We start from the raw sequence: 16,495 nt of genomic DNA, 5'->3' as shown, positions 1-16,495 counted from the left end.
AGATAATGACCATCTACAACAAACATGAATCTAACTATCTCTCGTTGAGGTTCAACCATAACTTGGATAACCTACTATTGCCATTCTGGAGGTTCCAATTAACAAGCAACTGAATAGGGCCAGCTATATAAACACTTTGCTAGGTACTCTGAGCAGGTCAGAGACTAGGAATTTTGCGGTGAGTTCACTTGCCTTCTGCATTGCCAAAGTCTGCCCAGAAAGCACACATCTACATATCTACAAAGAAGTAAAACAGAATACCTTCCAATTGTCAGGATAAGTTGCAAAAATACAAAAGATACTCAACACCATCCAGAACAATGCAGCCTGCTTGATTGGCACTCCACCCACCACCCCACCAACCACTCCTTTCACAACCGATGGTCAGCAGCAGCGGTGTGCACAATCTACAAGACACACTGCAGCACTCATCCAGGTACCTTTGACAGTACCTTCCAAAGCAGTAACCTCTACCAGTTAAAAGTATAAGGGGAGCAGATGCAAGGAAGACAACCACCTGAAAATTCCACTCCAAGTCATACACCAAACATACTTAAACCTCTATCATTCTTTTGTTATTGTCACAAGATCAAAATACTGTAACACTCATTACAAAGAGACGTTAGGTGCTGGTATAGCTTGAGGGTCACCATGCCTCAACAAGGAGTGACGTTGAGAAGGCAGGACCTTCATAGTGACCTCAGCCAGTACAGAAATTGAACCCGTACTGTTTGCATCCCTCTGCGTCATAAACCAGCAGACAGTATACAGCCTGGAGGACTCAACATTGAGTTCACCAATTTTAAATAACCTTCCCCCCCCATCCCCCGACTCCCTTTCCCACTCGTCTCCTCCCCTCCATTCCACCTACTGACCCTTCCTTCCAGCTACCAATCAGATTCATCCTTCCCATGAACAAGCCCGGTCATACTCACTACCAGTATTCACCTATCCCTACCTTACCATTCTACCCCTCTCCCCACCCTGCTTTATCTGCAGCTCCCCCTACCCCAACCTCCATTCATGAAGAAGGGTTATACCCAAAATGTTGATGGTTCCACTTCCTGATGTACCATTCTACCCCTCTCCCCACCCTGCTTTATCTGCAGCTCCCCTACCCCAACCTCCATTCATGAAGAAGGGTTATACCCAAAATGTTGATGGTTCCACTTCCTGATGCTGCCTGGCTTGCCTCCCACTTGTCTACTTCAAAAGCCAGCAGTCCAGCCAACTGAGCTATCTGATCCCCGTACAGTGGATGTATCTTCACCCCAAAAATGCAGCTCATCACCACTTTCTCCAGGGCAATTCGAGATGGGCAAAGAATGCTGGCCTTGCTAGCAATGCCGACATTCCATGAACATTTTTTTAAAATGTGCTTGTTAATGCTCTACATCTTTTTTTTTATTTTCACAAAGCCTGCCAACAAGTGCAATCAGAAAAAAACATGCAGCATCGATTGATCCAAATTATGATTTATTTTTCAAAGACAGGTCTGCTTTCAGTACAATTTTTTTTAAATAGTGCAAAAAATAACAGAAATTCAGATTTCACTAATGCAACTTAGCTTTAAAAAAATTATTTGCTCTAGTTTCTACAATTCCTGGTGAATTTGGTTAAGAAAACCAACAGAACTTCATGTAATCTCCAGGACTATGTATTTTGCTGTGAGTTAAAAATGTTTATACAATCTATTGCTATTAAAACTGCAGTGTTTTTGCAAGGAAAATAACTTAATCAACCAATAATTTAAATTAAGTAAGTCCAGACTGTGCTGTGCTAATTAAAGGTCAAGGATCAATAGCTCCAGAGCACAAATCTCAGCTGACTACATTTGGGTTATACAGTGAGTTATGAATCATATCTGCATACCAGAAGAGATTTTTGCACATGCTTGCTCACTGATGTGTGCACAGATCTGTATTTCGGCAATACTTTTTGCATGTTTTCAAAAGGTGAGCAGGACTAGCTGTTTTGATGATTCAAAATATGATTCAAAGTGCTTCGAACCTCCAATAAATTCTTATGTATTTCTGAACAGGTACATCATTTGAATGCCTAGTGTAAAAGACTAGGCTTCTCACCTTGTACATGGCAGATACTCATGTGACTCAGCCAACGTTGTCTATCTTATATGTTGCAGGCAGGGATGCCCAGAGGCATGGTACATTGGGGAAACTGAGCAAAGGCTACAACAAAGGATGAATAGGCACCGCACAACAATCAACAGACAGGAGGGTTCTCTCCCAGTTGGGGAACACTTCAGTGGTCCAGGACATTCAGCCTCGGACCTTAGGGTGACCATCCTCCAAGGTGGACTTCGGGACAGGCAGCAGAGAAAAGTGGCCGAGCAGAGGCTGATAGCTAAGTTTAGTACTCATAGGGAGGGCCTCAACCGGGACCTTGGGTTCATGTCACATTACAGCACACATACACTTTCTCACACTCACAACCCCCAACCCAGACAGACACACACACACAGACAGAAAAGACCCACATGCACACATATGTTTTGTGGGGTGAATTTGTACTTTCAGGGTTACATTGTACTTTGCTCAAAAACTGCATGCATTCATGTAGAACTCTGAGCTTAAAAATTGCATGTATTTATGTAAAACTCCGTTATCTAAACTTTTTAGATTAGAATCAATCTAAACATCGTGGCATAGACAGAGAACACAGGGGGCCAACACCTTCAACATATTGTCTAGCTATTACTGTTGTTAACAGATAACCCGAGAATGCAACTTTTAAAAAAAAGGTTTTGTGATTTACACATGAAAGAAGTGAAACTATCACTGTATTCGAACAGATGAAAGGCTTAACAGACAATCAGTTTTTCAATGTATAATTTCAGTTACATCACACTGTAAATTTTAGCTATAAATTCTGTGTTAGGATTAAGCCCTCCACTATCACCTGTTGAAGGAGCGTCGCTCCAAAAGCTAGTGTGCTTCCAATTAAACCTGTTGGATTATAACCTGGTTGTGTGACTTTTAACTTTGTACACCCCAGTCCAACACTGGCAACTCCAAATAGTGTAAAAGAGAAATCCTCTGCTAATGTAGCACTCTCAGAGGTTTCTGCATTACTGTACAAGACTGATTGTGTGCTTAAATCCATTATAGATCTCAAAGCAAAACAAAACCTTCAGATTCTTTATTTATTTAATGTTACACAGATGCAGGCATTGCTGGCAAGGCCAACATTATTGCCCATCTGCAACTGTTCTTAAGAAAATGAGCAGCGTTCTTGAATTAATGTAGATTTATATTATATATAACACCGATGCTGTTAGAAGGAACTTCCAGGTTTTTGACCCAGTCATAAGAAAGATACAATAATAGATTTCCATGTCAGGATTGCCAACTAAGTCAAGATGACTTTTAAGATCTAGTTTCTGTTTGGCGACTGAACAGAACAAGTAAGTTTAACTTAAAATTCTAAATCATTTAGAAGCATTTATGTAAAAAACACATATGGCTTTTGGAAACTAGAAATTTCTTGCAAAACACAATGCAATGTGGAATATGGATAACACTATTACAGTAACTAAGATGAAGAGGTTTATAATTTGAAAAATTAGTCCACACAATGAATGATACCTAGTGTGGATTTATTTTGAAAAGCACATGAAAGAATATGATTATAAACATACAAAGTTTGTCTTTCCTCAGTGAACAAACAGATCAATTCAAATTACGAAATACAAAACATGAGGTCTGGCAGCATGTATAGAGAGAGAAACAGAGTTAACATTTTGAATCTGTTGTAATTCTAGTCCAGAACTCAAGACTCTGAGAATTCATGCCTGACTCCTAATTTTAACTTTGCTTCACTCACCACAGATGCAGCCAGGCTTACTGAGTTTGCACTGTATTTTGCACTAGCATTTGCAGTATGTTGCTTTTACAAGCAAAACATTTGTTAATTAGCTGCAGAATGATGGCAGTCGGTTAAATGTAACTGAAGATTGTTAGCTGTTCAATTTTTAAGATCCAATATGAGTGGTAAAAGGGTCAAGTATAGATGGCTATCACTGGAAAAGCATGCATTTGTTCAAATATAGGTTGTCTATCTTCCACTTGATTTATTGTTTACTTGTAGGAAACAGGAACATTTATTAGCCTGCACTTCATCCTTCAAGAACTGCCAATAGCACTCATGCAGGAAGATAACTCGGCTGCTCTCTGGGGAGTACATCATAAATCAGCTGAGTGTAATTTTACTTCTGTAAGATTTGACTCCACTTTCTTAAACTTGTGACATTGATACCTTTCTCATTTCACCTTTTCTACAGCAGAAACTATATCCGGAAATAAGATAGGGATGAACATTGAAAGATGTTTTAAGTCCGAATAAACTAACAACTCATTCTGAAAAAAATCTTCATAACATTTCTGTAATACATTCACAATATATTTTGCTTTCCATTGTTTTAATAGTGGTGCTAACCTTTCATTTATTATTTTTTATAACAAACTTTAAATGTATGTTTGAAGGACTGCTTTGCTCAGTTAACTAGTTAGCAAATGCATAGTTCAGATTAATGTTAACTGCTCAGGCTCAATTTGCATTCGGCTGACAGACTTTGGGACCTTCCTCTTGGCATTGCCCCTGAGACTGGAAGGCATTGGCAAACCACCATTCTCAAAAACTGCTGAGAAAATGGCTCAAAATACGCCTCAGTGTGAAATGAGCCAGGGTCCTGCCTCTGGGCTAATGTTTGAAAATAAACTCTTGATATTCACCTGGAAGCTGATTGTGTATCTGATACTGTCATGGCTGAAAATTGCATCAGACAACTGAAAATAATAATTTATTTAACTTTTATCTGGTTGCATTCAATCTACATAACAAATCCTGTGATTACATCTTTTAGCACCAATAATCTCTGGACAACACTTCATATTTTCAGATACTAATTTTTGTTGTATTATTTTTATTTAACTTTACAAAATGTAAGCATGACTAGTACATATGATACAGAGTGTCGTAGAATCATACAGCACAGAAAAAGATCCCTCAGTCCAACCTTAATCTCAAATTAAACTAGTCCCACCTGCCTGCATTGGCCTACATCCCTCCAAACATTTCTTACTCATGTACTTATCAAAATGTCTTTTAAGTATTGTAACTTTACCTGCATCCACCACTTCCTCTGGAAGTTCATTCAATGCACAAACCACTCTCTGAGTAAAATTAAATTGCCCCTCATGTCTTTTTAAAATCTTTCTCCACTCACCTTAAAAATATGCCCCCTAGTCTTGAAATCCACACTGCAGGGAAAAGACACCTGCTATTCATCTTATCCATATCCCTCATTATTTTATAAAGCTCTATATAAGGTCACCTCTCAATCTCTTATAATCCAGTGGAAAAAGTCCCAGCCTATCCAGCCTCTCCTTATAACTCAAACTCAAAACCTCCATTCCTGACATCTTGATAAATCTCTTCTGAACCCTCTCTTAGTTAATAATATCTTTCCTATAAAAGGGAGACCAGAACTGGATGCAGTCCTCCAGCTGAAGCCTCACCAATGACTCATACAATATCAGTATAATGCCCCAACTTCCATACTCAAAGGTCTGAGCAATGAAGGCAGGCATGCTGAATGCCTTCTGAACCACCCTATCTAGGTGTGATGCAAACTTGAAGAATTACCCAAGGTCCTACCTTTAATTGTACAACTCTTGCCTTTGTTTGTTTCACCAAAATGTAATATCTCACAATTATCCAAACTAAACTCCGCTTGCCACTCTTCAGCCCATTGACCCATTGATCAAGATCTCTTTGTAATCTTAGATAACCTGCTTCATCTATTATATTACCAAGCTTGGTGTCATCCACAAACTTATTAATCAGGCCTCCTATATTTTCATCTGGCTCATTTATATCAATGACTAACAAAAGTGGACCCAGCACAGATCCTTTTGGAACACTGCTGGTCACAGGTTTAATAAATTAATTGTATGTTGAACTAGCTTAAGCATGATTGAAAATAAGAATAATATATAATATCAACAAAAAAAATTTAGGAAACAAAATATCTAAATATTCAAATACATATTATACAGACATAAGAACATAAAAACAGGAGCAGGAGAAAGCCAAACTGTCAAAAGTCTTTGTTCCACCGTTAAGTAAGGTCATGGTGGTCTGACTGCAACCTCACATCTACATTCCTTCCTACCGCAAAGAACCTTTCACCTCCTAGCTTAACAGGACTCTATCTATCTCTGCCTTGAAAATATTCAATGACTCTGCTTTCATTACCTTTTGAGGAAGTGAGTTCCAAAGACCTCTAAGAAGAAATGTTTTTTAAATGGGTGACTGAGTCATTTGTAAACAGTGACCACTAATTCTCAATTCACCCAGAAGAAGAAATATCCTCTCCAGATCCACCAAGTCATAGAGTCATTGAGTCATAGAGATATATAGCCCTTCGATACAAGTTGTCCCTACTGACCAGATATCCTACATTGAGCTAGTCCCATTTGGTAGCATTTGGCTCATATCCCTCTAAACCCTTCCTATTCATATATTCATTCAGATGCCTTTTAAATGCTGTAATTGTACCAGCCTCCACCATTCCCTCTGGCAGCTCATTCCATACATGCACCACCCTCTACATTGAAAAGTTGCCCCTTAGGTCCCTTTTATATCTTTCCCCTCTCACACTAAACCTATACCCTTTAGTTTTGAACTCCCCCACCACAGGGAAAAAAAACCTTGCCTATTCACCCTATCCATGCCTCTCATGATTTTATGAACTTCTATAAGGTCACCCCTCAGCCTCTGATGCTCCAGGGAAAACAGCCCCAGCCTATTCAGCCTCCCCCTATAGCTCAAACACTCCAACTCTGACAACATCCTCATAAATCTTTTCTGAACCCTTTCAAGCTTCACAACATCTTTCCTATAGCATGGAGAGCAGAATTGCACATAATACTTCAAAAGTGGCTGAATCAATGTCCTGTACAACTGTAAGATGACCTCCAACTCCTATACTCAATGCACTGACCAATAATGGCAAGCATACCAACACCTTCTTCGCTATCCTATCTACCTGCGACTCTATTTTCAAGGAACTATGAATCTGCACTCAAAGGTTTCATTGTTCAACAACACTCCGAAAGACCTTACTATTGAGCATATACGTCCTGCCCTGATTTGCCTTTCCAAAATACAGCACCTCACATTTATCTAAATTAAACTCCATTTGCCACTCCTCGATCCATTGGTCCATCTGATCCCATTGTGCTCTGAGGTGCCTTCTTCGCTGTTTGCAGAATCGCCAATTTTAGTGTCATCTGCAAACTTACTAACCATACCTCCTAAGTTCACATCTAAATCAATGTGGACCCAGCTCCGACCCTTGTAGCACACCACTGTTCACAGGCCTCCAGTCTGAAAAGTAACCCTCCACCACAACCCTCTGTCTTCTACCTTCAAGCCTGTTCCATATCCAAATAGCTAGTTCTCCCTTTATTGTATGTGATCCAATCTTGCTAACCACGAAGAACCTTGTCAAATACCTTACTGAAGTCTATATAAATCACATCCACCACTCTGCCCTCATCAATCCTCTTCAACCTCTCAGAATAATACATGCTTCAATCAAGTCACCTTTTACTCAACTAAACTCTATCTGATGCAAGCCTTGCCTGTCCAACCTGTCCATTCCAGTTATTAGTTGATTAGATTAGATTATATTAGATTAGATTAGATTAGATTAGATTAGATTACTTACAGTGTGGAAATAGGCCCTTCGGCCCAACAAGTCCACACCGCCCCGCCGAAGCGCAACTCACTCATACCCCTACATTTATCCCTTACCTAACACTATGGACAATTTAGCATGGCCAATTCACCTGACCTGCACATCTTTGGACTGTGGGAGGAAACCGGAGCACCCGGAGGAAACCCACGCAGACACGGGGAGAACGTGCAAACTCCACACAGTCAGTCGCCTGAGGCGGGAGTAAACCTTCACTGAACTACTTCCAAAGAATTAATATCCTTCCTTAAAGAAGGTAATGAACATTGTGCATTATACTCCAGATATGGTCTCACTAGTGCCCTGGAAGCATAATCTCCCTACTTTTGTATTCAAATCTCCTCATAATAAATAGTAACATTATATTAGCTTTCTTAATTATTTGCTCTACTTCCCTACTAAACTTTGATGATCCATGCACTAGGACAGTCAGTTCCCTCTGCATATCAGAATTCTGAAATCTTTCACCATTAAAACAAGAAGCTTCTTTTTTATTCTTCCTGTCAATATGGACAATTTCATGTTTCCCCACATTGTACTCCATTTGCCAGATCATTGTCCACTCATTTAACCTATCATACCTCTCTATGCACAGCCCATTATGTCCCTTTCATAGCTTTGTTTTTTTTTCCCCAACCCATTTTTGTTTCATCAGCAAATTTGGCAAAGATATCTTTTGCCGCTTCATCTGAGTCATTTATAGAAATTGCAAAGAGTTGCGGTGCAGCATCAGTCCCTGTGTCAGACCACTTACAACATCTTGATAACCTGAAAAAGACCCATCTATTCCTTTTCTCAGTTTCCAGTTAGTCAACCAATCTTCTATCCATACCAATATGCTATCTTCCACACCATGTGCTTTAATACTCTGCAAAAATCTTTGAAGTGACACTTTGTCAAATGCTTTCTGGAAATCCACATGCAGTTATCCATCAGTTCCCCTTTATTCACAGCATCACTCCAATAGATTTGATAAATGTGATTTCCCTTTCATAAACATAGAAAATAGGAATAGAAGTAAACCATTCAACCCTTCAAGCTTGCTCCACTATTCATTATAATCATGGCTGATCTTAAAAAAAGTAACCTGTTCCATTTCCTCCCCATATCCCTTGATCCATTTAGCCCTAAGAAATACTTATCTAATTCCTTCTTGAAAACATTTAATGTTTTGGCATCAACCACGTTGTGTGGCAGAGACTTCCACAGGCTAACTAGTCTCTGGGTGAAGAGATTTCTCCTGATCTTAGTCTTAAATGGTGTATCCCTTCTCCTTAAGAGTGTGATGCCTGGTTCTAGAGTTTCTCGTCATCATGAACTTCCTTTCTGTGTTAGCCTATCTAGTCCTGTTAGAACTTTGTAGTTTTCTGAAATCACCTTCTTTCTTCTAAACCAAGGGTGCTTATGGTATAGTAGCATTATTGCAAGACTATTAATTCAGAGGCTCAAGTAATGTTCTGTGAACCTGGGCTCAAATCCTGCTATGGGAGATGATGGAATTTGAATTCAATAAAAATTTGGAGTTAAGAATGTAATGATGGCCATTAAACCATTGTCAGTGTTGGAAAAACCCATCTGTTTGCACTCACTCTATAGCCAGAACATTCTTCTTAAAATAAAGAGAGGCCCTGTTCATTTGTAGCAAGACATCCCTGCGCCAGTACTCAAATCATTTCGCTATGAAGGCTAACATGTCTTTTCATTGCCTGCTGTACCTGCACGTTTACTTTCAATGATACAAGGACACCCAAACCTTGTTGCCCTTTCCAAACCTATTGCCATTCAAATAATAATATGCCTTTCTGTTTTGGTTACCAAGGTGATAATCTCATACTTATCCAAATTATACTGCATCCGCCAGGCATTTGCCCACTCACTCATTTTGTACAAATCACACTGAAATATCTCTGCCACTTCTTCAAAGCTTACCCTTCCACCCAGCTTTGTGCTTCTGCAAACATGGATATATAATACTTTTAATTCCCTCAACTAAATCTTTTTTTTCAAAGATCTAACTCCTAATACTGATCCCTGCAGCATCCCACTAATCACTGCCTGCCACTCAGAAAAAAATTGGTTTATTGTCTTTATGCTAACCAGTTCCCTACTCATGTTAGTCCATTACATACTAATTTCTTATGTGGGACCTTATTGAAAACTTTCTGAAAATCCAAGTTGTGTCCTTATAGGTTTCCAGCAGATTTGTCAAGCATTATTTGCCTTTAATAAATTCATGCTGACTCTGCCTAATCCTGCTGATGTTTTCTAAGTACTCTATTATTAAGCCTTTTATAATGGAGTATAATATTTTCTCTACTATCAATGTCAGGCTAACCAAATCACTATTCCAGGTTTTTTCTCTCTACATCCTTTTTTAAATAATGGGGTTACATGAGTTACCCTCCAATCCATAGGAACTGTTTCAGAGTCTATAGAATTTAGAAAGATGACCATTACTGCATCCATTATTTCATTGCACAATTAGGCTGCCAATTATTCCTTCTCTTTGCACAATATTTAACCTAAGATTACCTGTTCTCAGTTGGTTCCACAACATATTGATTCAGAAAACTATGCTGTAAATGCTCCAGGAATTCCTCTTCTATGATGTTGTTACTGGATTGCTTTGTCCAATGTATATGCAGATTAAACACACCCATTTGAAGAACTGTGTCATTATTGCTTGTGTCTCTATAGCTTCCCCAATGTTCTCACTGCAGTTTGGAGGTCTATGTATAACCCCTACTATCATTTTCTACCTTTTTGTGTTTCTAAACTCTACCCATGCAGATTCTACTTCACCAGAGCTAATATCCTCCCTCCACTTTGCATTGACATTCCTTTTAACCAGGGATGCTACCCCAATTCCTTTTCTTCTTTGTACTTTTTAAATACTGAATACCTCTCAATATTCAGTTTCCAGTCCACCGTGAAGCCAAATCTCTGTAATTCCAGCTATATCGTACTCAGTTATATCTATTTTCATGACTTTATTGCAAAGTCATTCACTTTATTGCAAATGCTCTGCACATGAAAGCACAATGCCTTAAGGCTTGTCTTTTGAACATTCTTAGTTCCATTTGTGTTATTTTACGCTGCGGCCTTGTTTGATTCTTTGCCTTTGAATAATCTGCCTATCATATTTCTGGTTTTCCATCCTATTTTGATTTTGCCCTTGTTTCTCTTTCTTCTGTCTCTCTGTATCGGCTCCCAGCCCCCTGCCATTTTACTGTAAACCCTTCTCAAACAAAAAAATATTGACTCTGCCTGATTACTTTGAACTTACCTAAATTACATTCTATAACTTATTTAATAATGGCTTCTAACATTTCTCTGTATCGGCTCCCAGCCCCCTGCCATTTTACTGTAAACCCTCCTCAAACAAAAAATTATTGACTCTGCCTGATTACTTTGAACTTACCTAAATTACATTCTATAACTTATTTAATAATGGCTTCTAACATTTTCCCTTTGATAGATGTTAAGCAAACTGGTTCATGGTTTTCTGATTTTAGTCTCCCTCCCTTTTTACAATAAATAAGTTAAATTTACAATCTTCTCATCCAATGGGTCCATCTTCATTCTGAAGGGAATTTCAGAAAATGAAAATCAATGCACCAACTGTCTCACTAGTGTCTTAATTTTAAACACTAGGATGAGGTCCAACAGTATCCAGGCAGTTATCAGGTACAGCTCCAACAATATGCTCTGTACCATTTCTCTGGATTTTGTGATTTTCCTTAGTTTCACTCTCTCTCAAACTTCCTGATTTATTGCTGCTTCTGGGTGTTACTCATATCCTATAACTATATAGTCTACTTCTTGGTTAAAGGTGGTCCAATGTCATCTGGCTTGTTATGTGAAGTAAAATTTTGCCTCTTCATGTCTATGTAAAAAAAAACACTCCACTAGGTATCAAACTTGCAAAGGTCAGCTGGAATGTTTTTGATAAAGAAATGGCACATCACACTAGCATCACATGATTTACCTATTAAATCCCACAGAGCCATAGCTAATGTCAATAACTAATAATATGAGCTCACGCGTTTCTACATCGCAGCTTTCTGGAGATCAGTGTAAGTTTACATGTTAATGGTGGCATAGGATTCCAATAGATATTGACTGGGTATGCAGAATTATAATGTACAATTCATTTGGATAGTCTGATGACACAAAAAAAATTGAAAGAAGAAAATCTAATTGATTTCCAAAAGTATGTGAATGTGAAATTAGATTATAATTTCCCTTACTCATTTGCTTTTGCCATTTTACATGACGTACAATATTTCACATATAATTTTATGTCTGTTATTAAAAATTAAATTTGGCAGACACAACAAGTGGTGGAGTGTAGTGCTTTGGTTGAAGAGCCAGATGTCATAACACTGTGATTGTACTTTAGCTACCTATACTGCATATCCATTGTATATGACTGGTAATCGACTAATATTGAAAAGCAATGTGGTAATTAGATTGAATCTGATCATTTTTATAAATCACGATAGGAAGCTGAAGCAGTTTCTATGAATAGAAGCAAAAACTTATTTGAAGCAAATGAACAACTGTTTATGATAAAAAAAATTTAAATCTTCATATTCATGAGTATGCAAATAGAATGAAAGGTCTAGATTGCACTAGTGTCAAAGACATAAAAGATCATAATATGACTAGTTTGATTTCAGATTTCTCCATTCAAAGAAGCAAATATTTTGAAGAAATGTATGGAAAATATATGGACTGAGATAGAACAAAAGAGACTCTGAACCCATCCCAGAGTACTTAATTGAATCATTGTGTTTATTGGTCATGTTCTCCTGTCTGCCATGGTTTACATAATGGCATATTGGGTGGTGGAATGTGTACTTGAAATCATCACAGAAAGTGAGCCAGACCACTAAAGCAAAAGGTGAGGTACAGTCAAGCTTTCTATGAAAATCAAAGCTAAAACATACAAACATTTACAAATATGATCGTTTCACTAGATACAACACTGAACAAATCCTCCGGACAAGAAGATTTGCTTTTACATTGGGATCAGCTATATTTGCGTTTTTAAAAAAATTTATGTGTAATAGTATGATACCGGAATATTGACCTTCATAGTCTAGAAATGTAACAATTATTCGAAAATTAAATTTGAATTAGACCAAAAGTAATAGAAATGTCATCCATGGATACGATCATGAATTGTCTTCAAGTCTATAATCTTGCAATTGTAAATTTCCGATAGGATTCATCAATCCTGCGAGCGACGTAAACGTCTAAGTAAACGGTTGGAGGAGTTTGGTTCCAACCGGTCTCCGAGATAGGTTTATTTTTAAAACAACTGCACTTTCAATTGCTGTAGCTGTTTAGCAGCAATGCACAGTGCTTTCACGACAACAGTGCACCAATCTGCTACACAGGTCACAGGGTCAATGAAAAGTAAACTAACGTATCTGAAATGTGATAAACATCTGTGTTTCAATGAAAGATATAATGTGTCCAATGTTTGCACTGCACAGTGACCGAACATGAGGAACAGACCAGCCTCACCCCCGGGCCGACCAACTGACAGAACAGAACCTCTTGACTACTTCAATTACTGCCTTCACGTCAAGGGAAATGAGTGCAGTCTCTTTCACTATAATTTGTACAATCTATTCACCGATCTGTCTATCCATCTAACGGATTAATCGCGATTAAATCCAAGTTTTGAAATGTGGAACTTAAGTTTTCAGTCCTGTATTCCAGGGAATGCTTACCAGAGTGTTGGCTAATTCGGCACTCGATACATTTTTGGCTCTTGCTCGCAAATCCTCCTGAAAGGTGAAATATTCGGGTTCCTCTGGCTCTCGGTTGGTAATGATCATCACCGACTGTAAAAACAAAAGAGAGCAGCGACATGTCGGTTAGTCTCAGCTCACTCTGCGCTGTCGAGCACTCAGTGAGAACAGTAGGGTGGTGCCGTTGTGTTCTATGGAGACTCAACACTTCCCTCAACCGAATTCCTAAATCCACCCAGAAACGACAGCCGTCAAACAAAAACAAAAAAAAAATGCCGGGAATTTCACCATTCTCTGCAACTTCTTGTGCATTTGCGGGGTGACGCGAGGCATTGCAACACCATGCAAGAGATGAAGTTTCTTTGGAAATCGTAACTGGGGTTGTTCTGTGGCCGGGGTCGTGTTAAAAACAAATGCTTTAACAACGCGCTGCGAGAACTCGCAGTCAAGCGAAGATGGAGATGTTATTCCACACACATTGTTACTTAATGCTGACTAGTTGCTGTTGCTTGGGGGCAATTGGCTTTAAATATCCGGAGCTATGAATTAAAGGCAGAGAATGGGTGTTAGGGTGGTTTCCTTCAGGATGCAACTGAATGCCAGAATAAATTGGATGGGCGGAATGGCTCACTCCCACCCGGCCCCTTTAGGAAATCATAGCCTTTGCAAACGACAAGGTAGCTCTGCCTGTCGACGCAAGAACCTGCTGCAGGAGATAATGACAGGACACACTGTCGCCCAGAAGGTTTTGAGATGAGGAGAAGGAAATGGATGTACTTTGAAAGCCTCCTTGAGGAGCGACTCGCTGCTGTGGTTCATCTTCCAGGGTTTGTGAGACTCTGTCAGCGACCTCAAATTCAGGCTCTCGGCGAATACATCCAGGTAGAAAAAAACATAGTCTCCCCCAGTCATTCCTTCTCTCTGCGCGTAGAACATGATCTGACGGAAATCTTTGAAAGGGAAACACAGATACGCAACTGGAAAGGGGGAAGAAAAGGCATTTTGTCAGTCCAAGTGCTGAGTTCACCACTGGTCATCATTTACCGCGCTACCCAGCAATATCGAAAGAAAATAAAAACAAGATTTTATTTTCAAATTGTGACATTCTCAATCAGATTTGTATTGGGTGTTTTTTTTTTAAAGTTAATCGCTTCTATTCAATTGGTGTCGAGAGGTTAATGCCTTGCACACACAAGGGGAAGTCACATTCTCAACACTTCAACTGATGAAGCCCCCACTGCTTTTTTAAAAACTCTCATTGGCTACTGCTCTCGATGTTAGTGCGGTGTCTTTTATTTTACTGTTTATTGCTATGGAGGTCTGTTAACAAACGCGATGGCAGTTATGTATGTGTGTGTGGGGGAGGGGGGGGGAGGTGAGTATATGCTGTCTGCAGTGGTGCTCACTAACTCGCCCATGATGGTGTGCCATCTCTGTGCCCACTGCCATGTCCACACCTGATGCCACATTGTAGGCAACCGATTATCTATCCAGAGGGCAGCTTCCAGATTGACACTGTCATGTAGTGTTGCAACTTTCTTTTTGGATTCCCCACCCCCCGAGACAGCTAATTGCTTAAAAGCGGATACCGAACAGGCAGGCAGGGTGACCAGATGGGTTCCTACACGGTACCGTTTGCGGTGGGATTTATGAAGAGCGAGGGCGACGTTCTCTTCCCTGGGAGGACGGCAACGTTGGCATTAAACTCAACAAATGTGCCCCGTCCAAAACTGGAAAATGTCCCCCCACTCCACCCCCAGCAATCCGCTTTCTGACAGAGGGACAGGATAATTTAAGTAGATTCAGCAGACCCAACCCGGGGTTGGGGCATGAGTCGTGGGATGCACGACCAGAATCAAATAAAGCAATAAGGGTTTTGCTTTTGTCTAAAAATGTCAATAAAACAGGGGCGGGGGCACGGAGGGAGAAGAAAATGCAAACTTAACGGTTAAGGTATAAAATGTGACCGAAACTTGGAGACCTGACCCCCCCCCCCCCCCCCCCCCCGTGCAGAGTGGGGAAAGAGTGCAGACCCGGGTCTTAGCCAGAATCGAGAGGGCAATATCAAAGTAGTTTACTGCTTCCATCCCACCCCCACCCCCCCAATCAGAGGTAGGGGCTCTGCAAACCCACTTACTCCGTGCATTCTCTTTAATGAACTGGATAATGTCAATGATCGTCGCTTGGTCCAGCTCGCCTTTATCCACAGATTTGGCTTCCACGCTGAGGTTTGTAAACTCGTCCTTCAGGGTGGTGTAGATCCCCTCCGTCAGGAAGAAGTAGGGCCGATCGTCCGTCTTGATGTCTTGGAAGACCAGCACGACCCTTGAGGTCCAGTTGAAGGTCTCATGGAGCTGGGCGGTGAACGCTCCGAGCTTGGTGAAGACCGGCCCGGTGCGAATCACCGTGCTGTAGTCGCCGGTCTCGGAGAAGCCGAAAGCCGATGCCCCGGCGGTGACCAGGGGCAGCCCCCAGTGGCTGGCGAACCGAGCCACCGGGGCGGTGGTGTAGGTGCAGCCGGGACCCACGAAGACGTCGGGGTCGTTCTCCAGCTTCAGGTCCACGGCGAGCAAAGGGGCGAGCGAGTCGGCGCAGCGGCCGTCCAGTTCGCTGCTCTTGAACTTGTAGGTGAGCGCGGAGCCCGGCAGGAGCCGCCTGTCCCGGTTAATCCTCTCGATGGCGAGCTGGATGGCCGGGCCGACCCGGGGCCAAGCCCAGGCGTACTCGGTGTTGTTGTGGGGCAGCACGATAGCCATGTTGATGCTCTCAGGGGGACTCTGCGATCGGGCCGGCCAGCTGGCGAGGTAGACAAAAACGAAAAGACATACCACCCGCATGGTTCAGGCACACCAGTGGTTTGTTGTCATGCAACCTGTCGAATTCTCTCTTCCCAAATCCTTTTTGGGATGTTGTTTAATCTTGGTGTTCTCGACGCTGGCACAAAGAGCAA

General features: G+C 40.6%; 1 protein-coding gene across 1 annotated transcript in view; it reads right to left on the bottom strand.

Annotated features, from left to right (window-relative positions):
* npr2 (natriuretic peptide receptor 2) overlaps positions 1–16,489 on the bottom strand; it is a 163,159-nt gene extending 146,670 nt beyond the window's left edge. The window contains exons 1-3 of the mRNA XM_043686946.1: positions 15,683–16,489; positions 14,323–14,522; positions 13,525–13,638 (exon numbers count right to left, since the gene is read on the bottom strand). Coding sequence (XP_043542881.1) covers positions 13,525–13,638; positions 14,323–14,522; positions 15,683–16,382 — 1,014 coding nt within the window. The 5' untranslated portion in view covers positions 16,383–16,489. The remainder of the gene's footprint in view (positions 1–13,524; positions 13,639–14,322; positions 14,523–15,682) is intronic.
* Between the last annotated feature and the right edge of the window lie 6 nt (positions 16,490–16,495).

Source organism: Chiloscyllium plagiosum, chromosome 1 (genome assembly GCF_004010195.1).
Source record: "Chiloscyllium plagiosum isolate BGI_BamShark_2017 chromosome 1, ASM401019v2, whole genome shotgun sequence".
Taxonomy (NCBI): Eukaryota; Metazoa; Chordata; class Chondrichthyes; order Orectolobiformes; family Hemiscylliidae; genus Chiloscyllium; species Chiloscyllium plagiosum.
Note: the sequence above shows the minus strand (reverse complement) of the source record. Positions and strands in the feature narration are given on the sequence as shown.